A 16,934-nucleotide genomic window follows, 5' to 3' on the forward strand; every position below is an offset into this window, starting at 1 on the left:
TGTTTAATTTTATAGATCTAAATATTTTTTGGTTCAAAAAATATTTAGGGGCTTAATCGTTCAAAATATGAATGTTCATTGGGTTTTTTTCCGGATTTTTTTCACTATTTTACCACTTTAACTAGTTGTACAAGTCATAAGAATGTATCCAACATGTTTTATAAAAGTTCAAGAAGTTATTTAACATATTTTGGATTGTTCATGACTTATTTGTTCCAAAAATTGTCCAATAACTTATTTAACATATTTTGGAATGTCCAAGGACTTATTTGTTCCAAAAAATTGTCCAATGACTTATTTAACATGTTTTGTAATGTCCATGAACTTATTTATTCCAAAAAAAAGTCTAAGGACTTAATCATTCCAAACAAGAAAGTCCATTGATTTTTATTGTACTTTTCCCTAATCATAAATCTCGTAAATATTTGGTAATTATTATTAATAGACATTTGGACTGTTTAGTCTTGCGTAAAAAGGAAAATGGGTACATTTTTTTTAAAACCATCTTAAATTATTAAAAGTTATTTTTTTGTTAGTGTAGACGGATATGCATAAATATATTGATGAATTACAAATAATTATAAAAATATTTAATATTTTACTTGTTATAAAGGTTTTTCTGGTAAGCGCTTATCTAAAGGGCAAGTGATTATCCGGTCAATGATGGAAACGACTCTTATCCGACAAGCGTTTTACCATGTTTAACACACTTACCAACAATCGATTTTAATGACCCATATTATTACATGATAAAATAAGTGAAGGTAATAGCAAGCATTACCTAGTAAATGTTTGGTAAACAGGCCCGAAAACACACAATTCTTGGCACCAAAACTAAGAAAGCTCAACAGCTTAAATATCATCCGTTCGAGTATCCGTACAGCCACTGGAAGGTTTGTTAAGGTTCAAATTTCAAAATAAATCATACATGCAAAAGAAACAAACAATACGACACCTATCATTGCCACATCCAAGTATTGTATTGTAAAGAGAATTTAAAGATAAATTTATGTTCATACCATATTCATTCATACAAAGCAAGGGAGTTGCCATTTTAGCTTTCTTATTTAACATCCAGAAACCAAGAGATTAATAGTTTTGACACCACTTTCCGTTTGTTCGAACATTGGCATAAGGTGGTCAAAGAACAGGCATGTTTGCATTGTGAAGATGGTTGGTCTACATGAAGTCCTCTTCCAGTTCTTGTAAGGACTTGTGGGTTGACGCGATATCTTTATTGGATGTCATTTTGTCGGCAACCATCAGATTTTTGTAGCTCCTTACCTCTGCTTGTCGCTCCTTTTCCAGCCTTTCCATCTCCTCTCGTCGTTTCTGCAAACATTATGTTATCATAGCATTGAAGGAAACCTTTTTATACAAATGTAATTAAAACTATGCAAATCGGCTTTTTTTCTTCCACCACTGTGCACCAGTCAAATAGGATTCTTATTTTCTTTAACTTGTAGATTCTAATTTATGTATATAGAGTTTTGCTATTAATAATTGGGGATTGTGATTTGTTTAGTCAATCATTTTCTGTCTCGAGTCTAGTTAGACTTTCTCTTAATTCCCAAAGATTTGACACCTAAATTGTTAAAAAGAAAGAACTGAGAGTTCTCTCTTTCATTGCATGAAGCAATCACCTTAGTGTATCGTTTGCGAGATCCTAACGTTTCATCTTGGAATGAAGCATTGAAAACCTAGTTCCTTTTATTGTTTTCTTCTCTCAACTTCTCTCCACTTTTTCATCCTACATTGCACTAGGCAGATTTTGCAATTTCACTGTCTTGTAAGACATCCATCACCTGCTGCCAACCAACATCACAGGCTGAAAGACAGACCAATAAAAATGTTATGGGACTTTACACATGATCTTTATTCTAATTATGAAATTAAGGCAAGAAAACTAGCATCACCTTCTTGGAAACAGGGATGCATCTACAGCTTGCTACATTCCCATATAGAATGCATCCTGAGTGAGGCAGGGTGGGGAGTTGACTGCCTCCTCAATAACTAGCATCACCTTCTCGGAAACAGGGATGCATTTACAGCTTGCTACATCCCCATATAGAATGCATCCTGAGTGAGGCAGGATGGGGAGTTGACTGCCTCCTCAATTAGTTGACCACATGCAAGGGAATACAAAAAGGCAACTTTGGTCTTCCACAAAAGTGGGAGAAGGTCGAGACAGAGACACCAAGATCTTTTTCTTGATGGTTTAGACTATGACAAACTAAATAAAAGTAAAAGCAGGATAAGACCGATGTCCAACTATGCATCTGTTTTAAGTTCTTTATTTTATTGTTTGGTTTAAGACTTATTGGACTTGTTTACATACACATATATTTATGCAGCATGCTCGTATCCTTGCATTTTTCAAGTCTCTAAACCACTCTATCCATGAATGCCACACAACTATCATTGCAACATAGGTAGTGTGGTGATGCAAGGTACAACATAGTGAGGAGAGCTTATGCCTTCCGCCATGAATATGAGGATGGCATTCCATACCCATATATCTCTACATATGCGTCATCTATTAGATATACCACATATCACAGGCACGCATATCTCCGCTTACTTATTTCTTGCATATAGAAAGCACATAAATATTACTCACTTTGTCTCTCAGCTGCTGTTTCCTCTCTGCCCTTTCGGCCGCATTGACTGCTTCACGCTCAGCTATGCAATAACAAGATGAAATAAGCTAATGACACCAGTGAATTATTAATTAAGGTCATTGTCAAAGTTTGTTTAACTTGACAAAAGAACCACATATGTGTATAAAGTACCTTTCAGATCAGGTTTTCTTTCCACCTTTGTCCTGTTTAGTCTATTAACTACCTCATTTATTCGCTTCTCCACTCTCACAGTCCGCACCTGAACACAAAACCAAAAAAAACCAACGATCTATGAAAATATCTCCCCTGTGAGAATTCAAGGACGCAAATGCAGCTCAGAAGGCATACTAGAAGTTATATATTCCAACAGTAGAAGGGAACTCACAGCTTTATTGTTGTGGAAACCAACTTGACCAACATCCATGGATGGAGTCTTCTTTAGGTTTTGCCAAGAAGTATAAACAACATCAATGTTGTTCACTTTATTTCCTGCCAGGTACGACATACCATCACGGGATTATGGGAAAATATATCTATTTTTACAACACATGCTCAGGGGTATCACATAGCCATCTACCCACATGCTGGCTCCAATCTCTCCTCAGAAATGTGGTCCTACTACATGAACAAGCTTATAACCTCTTGCTGCTTATTTTAAACAGGTTCATCCACCTAAATGCCATTTCATAACTAATTCAATAGCAGGGTAGAAATTTAATTATTGGTGACTTGCTATCATATAACCTTAAAATGAGTAGAAGTAAAACTCGTATACAAAGCTTCTTAGCATTCATGCAAACAGGGTTCCAGGACTCGAGTAGTAAAACTGACCCGTATGAAATAATTTACAGTTCTATCATACAACAAAAATTAATATACACAGAGAATCGAAAGTGTATATGCACTTGCCTTGGATAGAATTTGCTTTGACAAGCTGAGCACAATCTTCAAGAAGTCCTTCGGATATGTCATCAATTGTCTGACCCTTGCGCATCCTCAGATAAACATGGGCAGAAGACATTTTATCCACATGGAACCTGCGGTAGAAAAAATCCTGTCATGAAAAACTAGATATAAGGTGATAATAATCAATGAAACAAAGAAATTTCAGTGCTTGTGGCCGAATCAAACCCCTATCAAAATTATATAAACATGTCAAAAATGCAAAAACAAATGATAAAAACCATGACGAATCTTCAATAAACTCAGGTAAAGAGAAAAGTTAAATATGCACCATAGATAGTAGCATCACATAGGGAGATCCTCCAGCCAAAAGTTAAATAATCAAACAAGGGGATGCCTTCTAACTCCTCCGGCTAGCATGCCCATACCTAGGAGATGGTAGCACCAGTAGCATGCACCCACCTCCGCAAGAAGTCCAGTCAAAGGACTCGCAGGATCCTCCCATGGTGAATGTCAATCTCCTGAAATAATTAGTGTGTTGGCTGCTAGTCTACCATAGATAGAAGGGTCCTCATTCTGTTACTCATTTGATACAAATGGAGCCTGCTATTCATAAGCGAAAGAGCTGTAACATATAGGTAGATTGATTAGGATTAGAATTAGGATTAGGACCACTCATACTAGTCTGCCACAAATGCATATCCGACGCCATCATCAAGATTTGTGAAAGGCCTGCCTAGGTCTGAGGTCCACAGAGATACAGATTTAAAACCCTACCTTGTTTAATGTCAATCGGGTCTAATGGCGCAAAGACCTCAGCCTATAAGAACCGAGGCATGAGACACAGAATCCACTGAAAAAGCATGCAAGTCGTTCTGTTCAGCTACCTTTTGTGAAACAAAAAAACAGTGAACAATCAGTTTAGGGCCTTTCCTCCTCCTCATGTATGTCTGTCGTCTCTTCATTTATGTGCTACCTCTTCATCTCTTGAGCTATTGTGTTTTCTACTTGATCACTCTATTTATGAACTTAGATTTGGATGTCAGTGATAGATATTTTAGATGTTGATCGAGTGCCAATTGCTTTTCCCCCTTGACATGTGCATGTGTGTGTGTCAACAACATGAATATCAGTGGTTAACTAATGTTGGTGTCAGATTAGGCAAACAGTTGGTATTCTTCAAATAGTGATTCTTAAAACACTAATCTTTTTCAATGACAATTACAGAGGGACATGACATGTTGCACAATAAGCAAGGAAGTCCATAGGGTAATACAGCTATGGTGCATGCCTCTAAGAACAAAGTCATTTCTGCGTTCAAAGAAAACATCAACCAATATTCTCAAGATAGTGAGTATTCCCAAAATGAATCCACTTCTCAATCCTCATGTAGCTGGAGATTTGTTAGCTTCACAGAATGTTTTTAGTTTACGTGGCTCCATCAATATCCTTTAATAATCATAGCGTAGTTGAGTGGATATCACACACATCAAGTTTCATAGATGTTAGTCATAGTCTTTATTGGTTAGACCTTGATGGCCTTAGCTAAATGGCATCAATTGCTAGTCTGGCTAGGCAGCTTTTGGTTTTGGTTGTGGAAGATCTAGGCATTAGTCTAGCATCCAGTGCTTTTCTCAGTTTCATAGCTTGGATAAAACTGTGTCTAGCTCAAGGTTATGCCTCTCAAATGTAATAACAGTCATTTCCGCTGTTCCCAATGAGCTAATGTTAATGGTGTATATGGATGTAGAAAAATATATCAAGGAAGAAATAGGATGCATTAAACTCCCACTTAACCTATAAGATCATGAAGAACATATAAATATAAACTAGCCACAGGGGGAACTAAAAGCAATAAGACTACACAAGAATATAGAGGTAATGCATAAGAACCATACAAGAAATTAGAGAGAAAAAGGAGGATAGGATATACAAATTTAGTAAAGATAAGAGAAAAGGAAACTACGGTTTAAAGTTGCATCTAATCCATCAAGAAAAAGATTCAAAGAACTTTAAGTTAAAGAAAGATTAATTTGGCAACTTTTTATTGAAAATATTGGATATAATACTCCACGGCTCTTGTGGCAGACACTAGTAAAAAGTCTGCAAGAAGGATCACAGTGTTGACGAAAAAGGAACAGTGTAAGGTCTTTACCAATCCTGTTATAGAGCTCTCAAAAGCCAGAGGCATTTAAGCTCTTATAAGAAGTTGTTAGGGAATACGCTCCTCGAAAGGCTGAGCAAAAGGGTGTTTACTTGTTTTGAGTTCCTGACAATAAGGTAATTTCTCAGCTGGAATTGCTGGCTTTGCCTCGGCCTCTCTGCCTACAGTCTAAGGACCCTATTAACAAATTTCAATGTTCTGGTTTCGGCTTTGAAGGAAGCACTAAGGAGAAATATAAAACTCTAGAGCATGATAGAATTCTAGAGAGGTAGATATACTATCGCTTACAAGATTATAACAAAGTTAGTACTTGATGAATGGAGGAAGAGTCTCCCAGTGCCAGCTTTCCAAATATAAATGGGAGATTTAGAATCATGGAGAAACAAAGCTTACCAACAAAACTTGGTGCAAGCTATTGTACATCAATTGAGAATAAACATTAAGGTTTGAAAAAATCAATTTGGTTTTATTTTCTTGATTAAATGAATTAACAAGAAATATGATACACCAAAAAGGATCAACCTATGGTGGTTATTGATTAAGAGAATGCATATAATAGATGCCAAGAAAGAAAAAGGGTGGGCGTTAGAGTGATGGAACAAAGTCCCTACAACATATGTCCATCTTACAGAAGATATATACTACAATGTGGTAACAACTAACAAGCATAACAGTTTATGATGGTGATGCATATACTTTCCATATTACCAAAGAACACACCCTTATTCTTGCTTTAGATGCATGAGTTGAAAAAATATATAGGTGATGATATACCATAGTGTATGCTTTCATCAATCATATGCTGTTAATTTTTTATTGTTTTTGAAATGCGGACAGAACCCCTGGAAAATATATTAAAACAAAATAGAAGGAAGGAATACCAACTATTGATTTTAGAGCTCCCGTCTTGTTCAATTTTTTTTAAGACGTGGGACTCGGGTCCCACTCAGTTGCAAGTCCATTCAACATGTGAGAAAAAAAGAGGTTTAGATGCAAAATTGCAGGTTTAGAAGAACACCTTGGAATCTATAGGTTTTAGATTTGTTTGAAACAAAGCAGAGGATAGGTTTTAATAAGAAAAGGTAGAGGCAAAAGCATTACTGAACAAGTTGCTAAGATATTGTATATTATTTGTCATAAATTTTAAGGGAAGATGGAAATTTTGATAAGTATGGTCATATGATAGAATAAGAGCTATCAAGATGTGTCCCTTCCTTTGACCCCTTTTCCGAATTATTAGTCTTGTCCCCCTTGCGTGTCATAATCAAAGGCTCCTTAGAATGACGAATTGACGATAAGACCTACTATGATAAATGGGACATGATGTAGAGAAAACAAGAGACATGTACAGTGTACACAAGCTGTTTGTGACAGAAATACCAATGCCATGTGGGAATTCATTAAGGGATGAAATGAGCAAAACATTAAAATGCACTTGTAAGAGGATACTTCTATTATTAATAGTTGTTAAAAGAGGAAAAGGTCAAGCAAGAACCCCGAGAGTGACATGAGATCAAGAAGTATCATAGATTCGTATGGGTGGTACAAGAAAATTGTCCTCAAATTGGAGTGTGTGAAAGGTCACAAATTTTTATTCATAAATTCTTAGGGGATTCGCTGACCAAATGTTTGATGTTGAATTGCACAATTCTCTATTTTATTTTATTTCCACTTTCAGCCTACCCCATCAAGATTGCAATCAAAGAATCATTTTATAGTTATTTATTATTCTTTAACAAGTAGCTTATTCTTTTTATGTGTGTTGTTTATCAATGCTAAATGTTAATAAATGTTGATAAAGAACTAGTAAACTCCACGTTTAAGCATGCATGCCAATTCAACCTATGTGTGTGATTTTTATGAAAGCTATGCACTTTCACTTTGAAAAGGTGTACACCTCACCTTGCACCGATGCCTAGGCTTGGGCAAAACTTTGCACCTTAGTGCGCCTTGCACCATTAATTCAATCATCCGATACTAATGAGTCCACTATATGTATTAAGTACAGCAATATCCATATCCCAAACCTTTTGCCAGGAAGAAAACATTTATTTCGATAACTATGAAACAAAATGCACAAGGTCTACAAAAGGGTAGCTTTCTACAGGAACAAAATAAAAATGGAAGGCATACATAATCAACATACCAATCTAACAGTTCTTTAAAAAAGTTTAGTTCAAGTTGATCCAGTGATAATGTTGTAAATCTATTATACTAGAGAAATTGGGGACATTTCTTTCCCTTATTATTATGTGTTCATTTAATGTTCTATAACTAATTATAATTATCCTCACTCTGATTATGTGTTTAGCAAGGCATTTCTTTAAGTTAGATACGTGGAACGTATTGTGTATTCCCATAAGCTCTTTTGGTAATTCAAGTTGATAAGCTACTGCCCCTACCTTTTTGTCTATCCTGTAGGGTCCAATATATCATGGTCGTAATTTTTCCCTTTTTGCCAAAACGTAGCACCCCCTTCCATGGAGATACTTTCATTAGTACTTTGTCATCTACTTGAAATTCAATAGGCTTCCTTCTTTTGTTAGCGTAGCTTCTCTACCTATCTTGCGCAACTTTAAGTCTCTCTCTTGTTTGAATCACCTTATCTGTTTTTGGTTGGATAATTTCAGGTCCAGCCAATTGCTTTTTATCGACCTCCATCCAACATACAGGCGTTCTGCATTTTCTTCCATATAAAACTTCGAAGGGTGCAGCTTGAATACTACTATGGTAGCTATTATTATAGACAAATTCAATAAGAAGTAGATGACTATCCCAATTTCCTTTTAAATCGATTGCACATGCTCGCAACATGTCTTCTAAGGTTTGAATAGTCCTTTCACTTTGACCATCAGTTTGAGGATGGTACGTTGTACTCATTCTAATCTGTGAACCCAATTCCTTCTAGAAACTTCTCCAAAAATTTAAAGTAAAAAGACCATCTTGATCGGAGACAATTGATACATGCCTTGACACTATTTCAACTATATACATTTTCGCGGATTGTGTCAATGTATATCTCTCCTTCATTGGCAGGAAATGTGTTGTTTTTGTTAAATGATCAAAGATTACCCATATGGCATCTGAGCCTTTCAACGTTGTTGGTAGTTTTGTCATAAAATCCATAGTGATGTCCTCCCACTTCCAAACGGGGATGTCTAACGGCTGTAATTGTCCGTACAGTCTTTGGTGTTCAATTTTAACTTTTAAACACGTAAGACACCTCTCAATGTAATTGGTTACTGAATTATTCATTCCTGGCCACCAATACAGAGCTTTTAAATCTTTGTACATTTTATTGCTTCTAGGATGAATAGAATACTTAGATTTGTGTGTTTCATCAAGGATTATTTCTCTACATTTTCCGACTTTCGGGATCCATATTCGTCCTTGAAATCTTTTAATCCCCTGATTGTCAGTTTCCAGTAGTTTGATTTGTCCAGTAATTCTTTCCCCCTTCTGGTTGTCTTCCTTCAAAGCTTCTTGTTGTTCTTCACAAATTTGCTCCATTATACTTGTGGCTATTCCACTGAAAGCCCAAATTTTAATTGATTTAACCGGTTCCTCCCAACTCAAGGCATCTGCTACAATGTTGGCTTTCCCCGGATGATATTTAATTTCACAATCATAATCTTTTAATAATTCCATCCAACGCCTTTGCATCATATTTAACTCTTTTTGGTCAAATACACACTTGAGGCTCTTGTGATGTGTATGTAGCACACACCGTGTGCCATATAAATAATGCCTCTAGATTTTTAGGGCAAAGACTACGGCCGCCAGTTCCAAATCATGTGTCAGGTAATGTGCCTCATGGTCTTTTAATTGTCTTGATGCAAAAGCAATTACTTTATTTCTTTGCATGAGTACGCATACCAATCCCTGTTTGAATGCATCACTGTATACTACAAAGTCCTCAACTCCTTCTAGCAAGCTTAAAATTAATGCGCTACTTAACTTGCTTTTCAAAGTCAAAAAGGCTTCCTCGAGTAGATCCCCACTCAAACTTGCTAGCTTTCTTTGTTAATGTCGTAAGAGGTATTGCTAATTTAGAGAAATCTTGGATATATTTACGATAGTAACTGGCCAGTCCAAGGAAACTTCAAATCTCTGTTGCTTGCGGAGTTTTCCACTTTGTTATGCACTCGATCTTACTTGGATCTACCATGATACCCTTTTCATTGATTACATGACCTAAGAACTGAACTTCTCGAATCCAAAATTCACACTTTGTATTTTGCATAAAGCTTTTCTTGCTTTAATAGTTCTAGTGTCATTCTCAAGTGTCATTCATGCTCTTCTTGACTTTTGAAATAGATGAGGATATATTCTATGAATACACTGATGAATTTATCCAAGTATGGCTTACATACACGATTTATGAGATCCATAAACACAGCTGAGGCATTAGTTAAAGCAAAAGGCATAACTAGAAATTCATAATGCCCATATCGAGTTCGAAATATTGTCTTTGGGACATCTTCCTTCTGTACTTTTAACTGATAATATCCTGAGCGCAAATTTATTTTCGAGAAACAACTTGCTTCTTGCAATTGATCAAATAGGTCATCTATTCTTGATGGTGATTTTATTTAATTCTCGATAATCAATGCACATTCTCATGGTTTCATCTTTCTTTTTAACAATAAATATTGGCGCTCCCCATGGTGACGAGCTTGGGCGAATAACCCTTTATCAAGCAAGTCCTGCAACTGATTCATAAGTTCTTGCATCTCAAATGGTGCAAGTCTGTATGGTGCTCGGGCTATGGGTATTGCTCCTGGTGCTAATTGTCTATCTAGAGGTAAACCGGGTACATCATCAGGAAAAACTTATGGATAATCACATGCGAGTGGTATCTTTTCTACAGGTTTCTTTTCCTTTTTAGCATCTATTACATACGCCTAATAGGTTTCACATCCCTTATGAATACATTTTCTTGCTTTTGAAACTGATATAAGGTTCAAGGGATTCTTTTTATGATTATTGTAGATGGTTAATACCTTAACATCCTTATTCTTAATTCTCACCATCTTCTTGTCACAGACTATATGGGCTTGGTTTTTAGATAATCAATTCATACCCACAACAATATCAAATGTACTAATGAGCATTGGTAAAAGCTTAATGATGAAATAATTTCCATCTATATCCATTGAGCAATCTTCATATACCTTATCAATCTGTGTGATTCTACCAGTTTCTATCTCAATTATTTGATCTAATTTCTTAGATAGATGATTTAAATTCATGCAGAATTTTGTAGACACTATTGACTTATTTGCTCCTAAGTCGAATAATACCTTAGGAGACTGTTTATTAATCAGAAAAGTACATGCCACCACATCGGGTATTTCTTTTTGTTATTCACGAACAAACTAAGCATATTGAAATCGCTTAACACTTTGTTAGAACAATATTGAAGATGGATTCATTGCAACAGGACATGTGCCGTCAAAAGATCAGTTAGGAGACATTTTTACAAAAGTCGTGAATTGGGAAGCGTATTGACTATATTTGTAACAAGTTGGGTATGATCAATATCTATGCTCCAACTTGAGGGGGAGTGCTATGGAATCAACAAGAAAAGGAAACGAAATCATTTAGATTAGAAAATTATAGAGATATAATTAAGACCATGTATAAACATATGTATTTTGTATGTATACTGAATCAAGTGAAATACAATTGATATTGATTTCTAAAAGCATGAAAGAGCACTAGTCATACAAATGGTTACATGTGTAACTTCCTCACTCCAAAAATAATAACAATGGACATAACTTATCTCTTCCTCTATTCGGCAAGACCATATTGCTTATATTATAACCTTATCTTAACATGTCAAACAGAAGTAGAACTTCTTTGTCCAATTTTCACTTGATTTTACAAGAATATGAACCCCTCCATTTACCCCACTCAACTGCAAAGAAAGACCCTTTCCTTATTCATAATTGAATGCAAAACTTCATGACTCTCCTCATTTCCTTTAGAATATATTGAATATCCCTAACAAAACCATGTACACAACTAAACCAGCTCCCCATCACTTAAATTCCAATAAATTAGCAATTCCCACAACTACCATAAACTAATCTCTTTCCATCTTTGGCCCCCTTTTCCCCTACCTAACAAGTCACCACAAAAAATCCAATTGCCAAAAGCAAACAAAATATTTTTCAAAGTTAACTCCTAATCAGGGATTCAGGACTCCATGTATGCATCCCATTCTTGGACCATCAATAAAAGAGAGAAAAATAGTAATAAAAACAGACCTGAATCAAAGTTGAATTTGACAAAGGGGATTATTGAATTCATGCCGAGGATTGGACAATTTATTATGGTATCACTTCATGTCGCTAAACAATAGTAGTGTGCACAGAGATGCTCCATAGGGTTTATTACAGATCCTATCCAAAAAGAAATTTGTGGTACATGTGAGCCTACATGTTGATGGATGTAGACATCACTCAATTGGGCTGATTCCTTCGAAGATGTACAGAAAAGAATCTAACAATGGCAAAAAGAAATCAGATACAACTACGAGAATTACCCTACAACTTAGTGGGTGATATGCTAACCAAGGGAGAGATGTTGATGTTAGGAATGCTAATGTTCCCAATTGACAAGATATTTTAGTGGCCCTACACATGCATGTCAGAAAAGAGAAAGGTGGTGAGTGACAAATATTTGATATATGCATCCTTTTGAGCAACTTTTGGTTTCAAATACCGCAAAATTGTAGTCAACATTCTGACGCATCAAAAATGGAACTATAACCAAAATATTTTTTCTACTTGTATCTTAAACACAACTTCAGAAAGAGCAAGGAAAGAAGTTGGGTTTGCTAGCAAATTAAAGCTTAGAGGCTGTTTGGCGGTTGCTGAATGGTTTGGTGCAGAATGGTTAAGTGGTCAGAATGGTTAAGAGGCCAGAATGGTTAAGTACTGAATGAAATAATGTTGTTTGGTAAATGTTCTCTGAATGACAACAAATTACCATTTTAACCCTTTGCATGATTTAGTATTGAATGAAATAGAGCTGTTTGACAAATATCTGAATAAAACAATTATTTTGCAAATATAACTACATATTTCATATTAATCGAAACAAACGTAACATTATTAGTTCAAAACAAGATTTCAGTCCAAATCTAAATAAAATAATTCAGCTAACCAAGATGTATAATAAAATCACATAATTCCATTCACTGACCTAGAACCAATAAATTAGATGAAGCATTCTTTCAACAAAACACAAACCACACCCATTTTCCCAATCTAGTTCCAGTAACATACAAAACCAAGATGTATAATAAAAATACCCAACAATCCTTCAAAAAGTCAAACTACAGAAAGAAACAAACATCAAGAAAATTACAGCAAAATTCAAGATTGTAAGAAATCAAGAACCCCAAATCTGTAAAGAAGAAGGCAACCCATCTGGTAACCCATCTAGTGGAGACGTGTTAATGAAGAAGGCAACCCATCTGGTAACCCATCGAGACAAAGATGTTAGAAGAAAGCAACAAGGGGATAAACCGCCATGGGAGGAGACAAAGATGAAGGGTGTGGAAGGGTAAAGATGGAACAAATGCAATCTGAATGGTTTAGTGAACCCCAGGCACGAAATGGTTAAGAGGTTAATGTAACCATTAAAAGGCTTTTTTTTTTTGCCAAACAGCCCTTACCTCTTACCGATTAAGAGGTTGACATTAAGAGCCAAACAAACAGCCCCTTAATGTTATAGCTTAATGGTATCATGCCACGCTGATTGCTCAGTTTCTCCACCAATACTTCAAAGCAAAAAGACTTCACAACATCAGTAATGTAATGAAGACAAGTAATCACATTGTCTTCTCTAGTTCAAGCATCCACTATATAACTTCATAGTAGTGCATTTACTAGATCCACTTTTTAGTCTTTAAAAAACTAATATGCAATTACTGGCCATATACCTTCACAAATATCCTCTTTTTTTCCAAGTGAAATGAAGATCATGGTGGCATGCCACTTTACTAGAGGGTAACATAACAAGCAAAATCGTAGGGAAAAAAAAAACCATTATACCACTTTCTTGTATTGTATCCCAATTTCTGCCTCGAAACTGGATGGAATTACTTAGGTTTTTATAGAATCGTTTAATCAAACCTCCAAACATGCATGAAAGAAGCATAATTTTCACATATAAAGAAGCATAATTTCAGAATTCTACCCCCCCCCAACACACAACACCAAAAAAAAAAAAACAATTACCCTCACAAAAGCTAGACAAATCAAAATTCTAATAGACATGCGTACGCATATCACTTAAAATGGATAATCCAGCACATACAGAAGCAATCACATCGGAAACATCAAGTTTACATCCATAGACCTCCATCCACAGATACTAATTCCTTTATGTTTCGAAGTATGAGAATTACGAGCAAAAGAAAGGAGAGAAAAGCGGGTATACCAAATGTCTTCGGGGAATCCGTATTTGATGAGTTCCTCGTTCTCAAATTTGTCAAGACCCATGAAGATGGTGTAGTCTCCGGCTTCTGGTCGGGCTTTGAAGTAGAACACCATCTTCGCTCTCTGACTTCTTCCTTGCTTGCCCTGCTCTCCACGGAGGAGACCCTTTCTCCCTCTCTTTAGGGTTTGCGTTTAGGAAAAAGGAGAGATGATGACTTTAATTGCTTTCTTTTGTCGATGGAGGTTCAAATAATTAAACCCGCATTTCACGGGTTACTTTATATTATTTGATGCGAATGTCCGGACTCAGCACAACGGGTCGGATAGAGATCCATCCTCAACTTCCATGGGGTGATTTGAAACATTTAAAAATCTCAATAGTATATGACCTTCCAAAGACAAGCAGTGTTATACATGTATCATGTTGGTCGATACATTGACATGATTTTAAGCAGATTCTAAACGTCTTTAAAAATCTTCAAACAAAGCAACGATTTATCAACCTGAACATATCGATAATATAAAAAATGTGAGCATAAATTTATGTGACAAAGGTTTTATCCTAACTAGATTGGCACCCCAGGTAATACTTCTACTATCTTACAATGTATCCCTATCAAATCCCTCTAGACGGAAATGAAAGGACTGATCAAAATCATTTTCTAAACAAATTATACACGTCCTTGAAACAGACCTTAAACAGTCCCAAAAATGCTCTGAAACAGGCCCTAATCAACCCCTATAGACCTGCACTCATTAACAACACTATATAGCTGTTGTTTTTTAGACAAATACTTGATGAACAACCCCATAGCTGCTGTTTTTTAGACTAGTAACACTATTGAAAAAGATCCCCACGCAAATCCCATTGAATCTTTCCGGTAAAGGTGAGACAAGGACCAAGAGTCTTATCCGGTAACTAAGGGCGACGACTCTAATCACGGTTAGCGCTTATCGGGTAAATTGTTGTATAGGATGCCGTTTTTTTTGGCTAAAATTTTATATGGTAAGTAAGTGATAGTGTTAAATTTTACAGATAAGTGCTTATCGAATGAGTGTTTGGTAAACGAGCCCTTACATGTGGAAGTTGAGAAAAGAAAGGCCAAAATCTTTCTTTCGAAAGTCTGTTTGGATTTTTTTTTTTTTTTTTGGTGTTTGGCCACCTGGAGGTCAATGATCAAGTACCAAAAAAGAAGGTAAAACAATTTGTTCCAAAACTTAAACTTGAAGATGTTGCTCATGTACTCTTGCATCATTTGCTTATCATAATCAAGATTCAATTAGCTAGGTGACACTAAAACCATGTCTAGTTCCTTAACACCTAAAGAGTTGAAAAGAGAACTACAATTTAGTAAAAACAAAGATTGGCATGTTTATGGTGGATGGTTGCCCATCTAGTGGAATGGTACATATGATATGATAGAAGGCATCTTATTTCCAAATGAAGTACTTGTAATTGTACATTTCATCTTAGGTCCATCTTGAGAATATGAAAAGACAAATAGGTACCTTTTAATCTGATTACTTACAATTTTACCAATTATTCTCAAACATAGCCACCCTTTTAGATTACAGTCACAAAATTACTAACTCCACAAACAATAAGCAGCATATGCTAAATACTAACTATATAGAAAATGAGTATATCAAGAACCTTAACATCACCTGATCTAGGAAAGAACATATTTCCGTACTTGTAAAAACTAATGGCCATCAACCTGACAAGTTAGAGCATCATAAAAATTAAAACTTGTGTAACAGACGCACAGTGGGTGCAAAATAAGTATTATAGTAATTACTTAACATATGGTCAGTCATGCAAATTTCCAATATGTTCTAACAACATACCGTTAAAAAGATCTCGGTCTAATCAAAATTCAAAAAACCAAAAATCAATGAAGTAAACGACAATGCACATGAGAATTTGTGGTCCAATCTTTTATAGTAGAAATCATATAAAAATGGCTATAAAGTAGCATGCAAACAAAGAATCACAAATGAAGGTAACTACACAAAAATTAGGAGAAATTATAGGAGAATTGTACCTTAATTGAGTTGAAGGTGGCATTATAGAGAGAAGGAAGAGCATGTCTGTGATGTTTGGTTTTATTAATTATTTGGTCAAATATTAATATATGGTTATATAGTTTTGTGTGGGTATATGTATATATGGATTGTTTTTATAATGGAAAGGGGAGGCGATGTACTTGCTATTTATAGCAAGTACAAGTGAAAGGGGGGAGGTTTTTGGACTGTTTTTGGAGGAGCACATCTTTATTTTGTTTGGAAGATCAGGAAAAGAATTAAAAGCTAGTCTTTAAATCAAAGGTGAGTGTTTTTCAAACATCCTATACATATGTTTTATCACTGGTTTTTAGTTGTTTCATTGCTACTTGATTCTTTGGATACGTTTCCATCCGGTGATCATATCGTCTAGATACGCGTCTTAGTCCGGCTGTAGTACCGTCCGGATACGCGTCTTAGTCCAGCTGTAGTACCGTCTGGGTACGTCCTAGTCCGGCTATAGTACCTTCCGGATACGTCCAAGTCCGGCTGTAGTACCGTCCGGATATGCATCCTAGTCCGGCTATAGTGTCGTCCGGATACGTTTCCTATCTGACAATAATGTCGTCCGGATAGGCGTTCCCATCCGGATACGTTTCCCATCCGGCTACAAGGCCGTCCGGATTCCTTATCCGGCTAAAAAAAGTTGACCGGATTCTTAATTATCTGAATAAAGTGTTGGCAATTTTTATATCTTATATGATTAAAGAGTTGTGGAGGGAAAAT

General features: G+C 35.8%; 1 protein-coding gene across 1 annotated transcript; it reads right to left on the reverse strand.

Moving 5' to 3' along the window:
* Positions 1-835: 835 nt before the first annotated feature.
* Positions 836-14,386, reverse strand: LOC112504155 (coiled-coil domain-containing protein 25). Its single transcript, XM_025108105.1, has 6 exons — positions 14,146-14,386; positions 3,531-3,658; positions 3,007-3,110; positions 2,793-2,880; positions 2,621-2,682; positions 836-1,332 (listed from the first exon to the last, which is right to left on the reverse strand). Exons 1-6 carry the CDS (start codon positions 14,256-14,258, stop codon positions 1,180-1,182), a joined length of 648 nt encoding a protein of 215 aa, XP_024963873.1. The 5' UTR covers positions 14,259-14,386; the 3' UTR covers positions 836-1,179.
* Between the last annotated feature and the right edge of the window lie 2,548 nt (positions 14,387-16,934).

The sequence above is a fragment of the Cynara cardunculus genome, unplaced genomic scaffold (assembly GCF_001531365.2).
Source record: "Cynara cardunculus var. scolymus isolate 2C unplaced genomic scaffold, CcrdV1 Un_Scaffold_4782, whole genome shotgun sequence".
NCBI lineage: Eukaryota > Viridiplantae > Streptophyta > Magnoliopsida > Asterales > Asteraceae > Cynara > Cynara cardunculus.

What these genes read in the sequence shown, in the direction of transcription:
- LOC112504155 (XM_025108105.1), bottom strand. Translation starts at nt 14,258, where the DNA reads ATGGTGTTCTACTTCAAAGCCCGACCAGAAGCCGGAGACTACACCATC. An exon ending in GGATTCCCCGAAGACATTTG is followed by an intron (nt 3,659 to 14,145) that starts GTATACCCGCTT and finishes TTTCTACCGCAG; the next exon opens with GTTCCATGTGGATAAAATGT. An exon ending in AAGAAAACCTGATCTGAAAG is followed by an intron (nt 2,683 to 2,792) that starts GTACTTTATACA and finishes GTTATTGCATAG; the next exon opens with CTGAGCGTGAAGCAGTCAAT.